At 30.2% G+C, this 7,906-nt stretch overlaps 1 protein-coding gene across 4 annotated transcripts in view; it reads left to right on the forward strand.

Annotated features, from left to right (window-relative positions):
* Positions 1-3,324: 3,324 nt before the first annotated feature.
* The window catches only part of rasp (protein-cysteine N-palmitoyltransferase Rasp), a 15,212-nt gene continuing 10,630 nt past the window's right edge, over positions 3,325-7,906 (forward strand). Inside the window, exons 1-3 of one of the 4 annotated variants that reach the window (XM_014424859.3) lie at positions 3,325-3,612; positions 3,705-3,883; positions 7,287-7,478. In XM_014424859.3, the coding sequence (XP_014280345.1) occupies positions 3,519-3,612; positions 3,705-3,883; positions 7,287-7,478 (465 nt within the window). In that variant the 5' untranslated portion in view covers positions 3,325-3,518. Of the gene's footprint in view, positions 3,613-3,704; positions 3,884-4,215; positions 4,382-7,286; positions 7,479-7,906 lie in introns of those variants that run through there. The other 3 variants (XM_014424851.3, XM_014424874.2, XM_014424866.2) reach the window with 3 other exon arrangements.

Consider the following 7,906-nt stretch of genomic DNA (forward strand, 5'->3'; position numbering starts at 1 on the left):
CCTATTAATTATAAAATAACTTATGCTTCCAATTAAACTACATCAGACAGTATAATACCATATTTGCTGTGATCAATCTGACTTAAAACCAACATATATTATTAATTTTCAATAATATCAATAAGAAAGATGTAGATGATAAAAATATTTAAGTAAATTACCTTGGTTTACAGAACAACTTGGGATAATATATCAAATATATATACTTCTTACCTATTAAACATTATTACTCGATCAATGAAACATGAAAATATACTATAAATTTCAATTTTTATATACTTTTCTTTAAGAACATATCATGGTAAATTTTTTGATTTAGTCAACTACCAACATACAATTAATTTGGATACATTTTTGTCAGTTTTAATAACAATAAATTAGGACATTACTAGTAATTTACGATAGAATTTGACTTAATCAAAACAAAAAAAATATCAACATATAACCTTTTGCACTACTGCGGGTTATAAACCTGCTCTAAGAGGTTGTACATCTCTAGACATATTTCTTGCTGTTTTAACTTCACAAAAAAAAAATGTCAATTACTGAATGTTGTCAGTTGATAAAAATAATCATTGTAACATTAGATAAATAAATGTAATAATAAATAGAAAATTGGAATATTTATTAGCTAATTACCTCCACCCCACAGAACAGAGCCTTTCTGTGTGTTTTTTCTTTCATGTCTCACTATACAAAATAATTTAAAAATATGAAATTTGTTTGACCATTAAAAGCCGCAAAATCAACTTCTTTATTGGTAAAGATACCGTAATGTGAAGGTTCACATTTAATCTTTTGCTCATTTTGGTGAATTTCAATTGAATTCGATTTTGTTATTCAAATACAGTTTTAATTGTATGCAATTATAATAAGGACACTCATCAAGACTGTAATCATCATCATACTTGATATACTTACACTATCACATACCAAGGTGTGCTCATTTATCGCTTAAAAATTAAATTTCTTTGAGGAATGTTCTTAAAGGAGGGCATTTTCATGCCAAGTCATTGTCATACGAGGTCCTTCAATTCTTAGCCAATACAGGGAGAGAGTTAAAAGACTGAAAAACTTCAGCTTTTTACGCTGCTAGAACAGGCAAAACTTACTTTACCCATTTTTTAAAAAAAATCGAAATGACAGTGGAGTGGATTCATACTGGGAGTTCCCACGGTAACGGTGATATTGATTGTAATAGTGAGGGCTTTGGCTGCACTATGATCTTTTAAATTAACATATACTGTCTTATTATTAGAATTTACTTGAAAGTTGCTAGAACTGTCCACTATCTGGGTAACACAAAGTAATGTTAGAACTTGTTTTCTACCACGCAACAGTAGGCGAATACCCTGCAAAAAATGTTTTCATCTTACAAGTATTTAAGGTGAATACGCTTAAAACTGGCGTTCTTCCACTCGGTTTTTGATAGCGTTTCTTGAAAATATCATATTCATTCCCATCCAACAGGTTTGCAAACTCAGATACATTAAACCCAGGCTTTCCGAGTAGTATAAGCTTTTTGGCGTGAATAGGCCGCCAAGAGGTACGATAAGAAATGTACTATTGTTTTGGATTCCTTATTTAGTTTCTAATATATAAAATTATACTTCTATAATTATTGATATTATATTAAATTATTTATATAGGAGAAAACTTAAACAATAACTAAGATAGTAACACGAAGGTGTCTTGCCACAAGGGAGAAGGATTGAGCTGTAAATGGGCACCTACAAGATCAGTCGGAGTAATAGTCACTATTCAAAAGCCAGACAGACTTGAGAGTGATTTGAATCATTAGGACACTATCAGACCTACTGACGCTCCCTTGTTAATGAGATATCAAACAGGATCTTGTGAAATGTCTTTTTCGATTCGTAATACACAGAGAGTATGTTTGGCATTTATCTGCCAGAAAAAGTGAAACGAGGCACTTGCAGCCTACTTTCCACTTCAAATTTTGAATGATCGAATTTCGAAATTTTCTCGGTAATCGGTCTTACTCTTACACTATCAATTTGACCGTCCATCATTGGTTTCGCTCTTATTCTGACTAACCAAGTAGTGGTCCCTTAATTGTTTTAGCAGTTTAATGAGTTTTGGTGCTGATGATTGGTTGGCAGTCGCAACGCTGGTATATGTACGTTTTTTAAAAGTTATTTTACCTGGTCGGAACTGTTTAATTTATTATCTACGGTTAATAATTAAAACTATGGGATGAAAAATTACTCTAGTTTCTATCAATTATAATTTTGAATTTGGAAACCTCTTTTTTTATACAGATGTGCATGGATTTCCCCTTAGCTGATAATATCTTTCCATTCTTGTAAGCTCGCCTTTCAACCTTATTGCTAATTCCACCTTTTATAATGTAAAAGTGATGAATTTATTTCGAACAGTCAATAAAACATCACCGGCTTACACTTTAGTTTTTGAAAGGCATCTCGAAAAGGTGTCTTATGTAATTAAAAACCTCAGGAAAATTGCTGCAATAAGAGTTGTGTCTTGAGACGTTTAGTTTTTAAGTATTGATATTGGTTGTATGAAACTGTGGAAATCAAGTGCCTCATAAAACTTTCTGTCGGCTAAAGAGTTGTTAATATACACAGGTCCACGTGTTTTCCTTCATTTCTCTGGATATTATATCTACAACTCGTTTTCTCAACACAGTGTTGTGTGCATTTCAAACTCTGAAATTAATAGAGTGCATATAAATTAAAAGTGATAATAAACAACGTTGATGGAGGAAAACTTCTAGCCGTGGAGTCAGATTCTAGAAGTTGGTATAAATCTTATTTTTTGATATTCCTAGGTCGGTGAACAAAGAATCGTCATCACTAGGTTATTTACTTTTTCTCTACGTTCCAAAGAAAATGTAATAAGCCTTCACTGAATAAAATTATTTCAAAACGAATAATAAGGTACATTCTAGTTCTTAATAAGGTTTCCAACAGGACTAAGAGACGAATTATAAACTCTATATTTATTAAAATTAAATCACGGCGCTAATTTCCGAAGTACACTCTGAAGGCTGGCCGTTCAAAATCACACAATAAAGAATGCTTTAGGTTAATATTGCGCTGGAAAGCACATAAATGGATTCATTATGGGATTTATTTATGCCTTTTGAGCGATCGTAGTAAGCGGAAGTCGATAACTGTGATCTTATTGAAGCAGCAGTAATTATAGTAGATTTTAAATTCCCCGCCATTGGAGAGTAAACTGTGAATTGTTACCTGAACCATTATAAAATCAAGGATTGAAGTACATAAATTGGAAATTTTAAAATCAATTGTTGCCTGACTAGTTATAATAATATTAAATTTTATTATTGAATGTTTAATTTAAATTACCTCGATGTACAAACTAAAGTTTAGTTGCCACTATGTTATTTGTTCTTAATCTTTGTTTCTGTTCTCGCTGTCATCTTAACTGTTAGGCTGTAAACAGGGCTATTTGAATGAAAAGTTGTGACTCTTATTTTTGTTATTGGTTGCCTGGTTTATTTTTAGCTTAATATGATTGCAAAACTACCTAAAGTAGAAATAGCTGCCTATTTTATAGTATGGGTGTTCAGCTTTTCTTTTTCATTTTATAAAGTTTACTTACTCGGTAAGTTTATTTAAAAACTTATATCTAACATCCTTATATGTTATATATTTGTAGTGGTTTTACTGATTTTCTGCCTATACCTTCATTTGTAGGAGTTCCATTTGAAACATCCAAACCAAATTACTTTATTGATGGTTGGTCTATACTTCCAAGAAGAAAGGATGATTCTGATGATGAGTGGGTACTATGGACCACTTTATCTGTTACATTGGCTCCATGGTTTATTGTTCATTTAACACTTTCTGAAATTACCCGAATCTTTTTTATTGAGGTTACTTTATAAAATAACTATGTGTTAATTGTTAATTTTACTAGCATATTAACTATAAATCTTTTAATCATGCTGGTATTTATTATTATATATAATTAAGGTAAATCATTTTGGGTGATAACTGATCCCTTTGTTAAACTAGAGATTTTAGTGTCAGATACTTAGATAGTGTTTATCCTAGTCTAAATTTTCTCTGTCTGTTATATGTTTTCGAAATTTAAATGTAATTTTATTATTGTACTACAATTTATGATCACTTCAATTTGATATCATTAATATCTATTCTTATTACATTGTATTACTTAATATTTAATGCCCAATTTTATTTAAAGGGTTAAGCTATTGAAGCATGGCTCTTGTGCACAATCGCACCTGAAGTGGCCTGTCAGCAAACGAGATGGGTTCCCGCCTGCTATCGATGTATTTCATGTTTTGGTTATATTATATGGCTTTTAAGGAGGGGAAGTGTTTGTCAACTGTAGTTCCCACCACAGTCAGGTAATTTCATTGTAATGCCATCACTTCTTCGTAGGTTTTGAAATATGTAATAAATGTTCAGTTTTAGCAAGGTAGTTAAAAAAAATTGTTACCTGAGATAATAGGCTTAAATATTTATATTTAATAGTTTTATTTTGCCATTAGCAAGTAGATTAGTGCTACATCCCTTGTCAGGAATGTGATTCACCTGGTTTGTGAGTAGATCATAGAACCAGTGGAGGGAGGAAAAATTTACTAACACATACCCTGCTTGATGTTATGTAATTCTTACCACCAATTCCATTAAAATTGTTTTGTTAGGCTCAGCAACATACAAGATGCATTGATATTATAGATTATAATGTCTTATATTCTAGAAAAAACTAATATATATTTATGACAGTATTATATATAGAACTGTTATAGATGAAACTGATTAAAATCATTTTAATTTAATATATTTACTGTGTTTGTTTTTCATTTTACATAAATTTGATTTTTATATGCTATTTGATGATTAAATATAGTTAATACTATATGCTGGATCATGCCGTTCTATAAATGTAGGAGTACTTCATTAAGAAATAATCTTCATCACTAAGTATTCTTCACTTTGTTATAACTATTTTGATTTTTAAAATTATGGTGATATTTAAAATATCAACATTGAAATGCTCATATTTTTATGGATTTGTAATTTAGTAATCCTTATTTCAAGCTGAGCGGACTATTTTATCAGTGCTCCATCCCTGTCATAATTGTAACTGGTTTTTTCATGATTCACTAGCATTTATGGTTTTACCCATTTATTTTTTTTCTATGATATTACCATACAATATTTACTATTTTTTAAATATTTAGCATAAAAATCTATAATAATCATGTATCAATGCAAATTGTGTACTGTTGAAACTAATGAAACTGTATTAATAGAATCTGTGGCTAGAGTAAAATAACAGAAAGTAGGCAATGTGGTTTAAATTTTTCTCTGCTTTGACTGGAAAACCACTCCTCATAAGGGAAATGACACTGATCTACTTTTACTTTTGATGATGATATATTTTATGTTTTTATAGGTCCTTATGAAGGAGATAATATAGAAATTTTATGTTAACAATGAAATGAAGATAAGTTAAGCCCTTGAAAAAAAGATGTTCGTTCAGGTTTTATTGAAAGTTTTTTTTTTCCTATTCCCACTAAATAAAACATCATAATTCTGTTGATATTGTATCAAATTGAGTTAATGAGATTTATTTTAGAATTGATATTGTGAAAATCTCATGAACTCAACAGAATCTTGATACCTCATGCAGTAAGAATAGAAAAAAAGAGAAAAAAAAAATAATTTTTTTGTTAAAAAGAGAATGAACATCTTATTCTTCCAAGGGCTTCAATTGTTATCTGTCTGACTGCTGCTCCCCAAGTGTTTTTTTTTTTTTGTCATCTAAGAGATAATACTGATATCCATGGTAAAAACTAACCATGGAATAAACACAATTGTTATCTATCCAACCATCCGCTAGTAAAGACCCCCAAGAGTTTTAGTCATTATTAATGAAATAATATTTTAATTTTGCTTTAAGTATGAAATAATCACTATTGTTATCTATTAAACAACAAGCTAGGAAAGAACTAGAGTGATATGACAGTTGGGAGGGGAAGCTGTTAATGGAATTTTACAAAAAATGACAGATTTGTGAGGAGGCATTGATTTTCTATACAAACGAAGTTGAATTCACCGGGTCAAGTTAGCAAGGTCCCAAAAAAACCTTAAACTGCAGTGTCGAACCAGTATCAATAACTGGAATGTGCCAATTCAGGTGTTCACAAGAGCCACGCTTTGATTTAAAAAAAGAAATTAACCTCTACCACTACAACTCTTGAAGGGTCTTGCATTCAGTACTTGGTAAGAAAGTACTTTTCTTATAACAACAGTCGTGCAAAGAGGTGATTTGTTCAGGATCATGCCTAACCACCTGTTATTCCTCCAATTAGGAATACTAAAAATGAAGTCACCCACTTTCAAGAGACTGGGTGTGCCCTAGGGTAGGGTCAATCCATTACTGATATAGCAGAATAAATAATTATCTACCATAGCTGGAATCAAACCTGAATAGGAGCACAGTCTTTACTCACTGAGCTACCATGGTCATCTACAAGGTGATAAGAGTTTTTATCCCTAAACTGTATCTATTTAATTAGCAAAATTGCAAAATTAATTGTTATTGTTTTGTTCATGAATAAAAGATTTTGGTATTTTCCTTAGAACAGTTCTTTATAAAATTAAGGTTTGTTAGTTTTCTTTCTAAGCATTAATTATTGATTCTCTCTTTGTGTGTTTAGAAGTGATGAGTAGCTGACTGTTTTGATATACTAGGATTGTAGATTATATCTTATTTTAGGATCAGTCAAAGCTATAAATGTTTTATTTAGAGCTGTCACTTAAGCCCAACACTTTGGATGGGCTTATGGTTGTTGTACATTGCTTTAGCTCAGAAAGTGGCCCACATGATTGCTCTGAAATTATGGCTGTTAGTAAGAAAACAAAAAAATATGAAATAAAATCCTTTTGTTTTTCTTTTTTCTGTTACATTGATTGATCCTCAACAAATATCATAAGTCTTTTTTTTTTGTTTGACTATCTTTGGAGTACCATATGTCTTTGTGGTTTACTTTTTTAATAGGTTTGTAATTCTTGGGTTTATATATTTATACTTTTTTTGGGAGGGGGAGGGTTAACATAGTGGGCTAGTGTAGTGCACATCCAGTCTTCATGATAAGGAGACATGATTTTAAAAAAAAAAAAAAAATGTAATTGACTTAGCATTTTGAAAATGTATAGAGGTTTATTGGTTATTTTTAATTTTTATCTATTTTATATATAATTGATTAATGATTTATGGCAGTAGTTATCTTTTTTTTTCAGGCGATACCATTGTGCTATATGTTAATTACGGTTTTGGTTTTATTGTGCCATTTCCCACCTGTTCTATCAGCATTTCTGATAATTCAACTTGGTCTATTCTTCATTGCGATGTTAATGGCTTCAAAGTTTTTTATCTGGCTTCTTGGAATATTTTATTTGCTTCTGATAAGTGTTGGTAAAGATGTCTTCATGGTGAGTGACTTTTTCCATTATTTGTGTTTTATAATTAAAATTTTAAACAATCAAGTTTTCTTAAAACAAAAACTAAGCTAAATTTTTTGTCTTTTTTAAAGTGGCTACCACAGTTATTATTTTTGTAGATTTTTTTAAAGGAGTAAAGAAATTTTCTAATTAAATTCCATATTCTTTTGAAACTTTTATTTACTTGATTTTTGTTGGATTCATTGTTATTAAATATTTCTCTTTATTATGTACGAAATATTCATCATGTTTTGTACTATTTGAGGAAGATTTATCGTCCCTTTTAAATTTTACATTGATTTTCAAGGCTTTATGAATACCATTCCTTTGTCCCTATTGTGCTCCATTGTAGGAATATTTTCTGCTCTAAGTTTATTAATAATTTTTTTTATATAAAATGGAATATCATTATTAAATAT

The sequence above is a fragment of the Halyomorpha halys genome, unplaced genomic scaffold (assembly GCF_000696795.3).
Source record: "Halyomorpha halys isolate HHAL.00 unplaced genomic scaffold, Hhal_1.1 Scaffold27.1, whole genome shotgun sequence".
Classification (NCBI taxonomy): domain Eukaryota; kingdom Metazoa; phylum Arthropoda; class Insecta; order Hemiptera; family Pentatomidae; genus Halyomorpha; species Halyomorpha halys.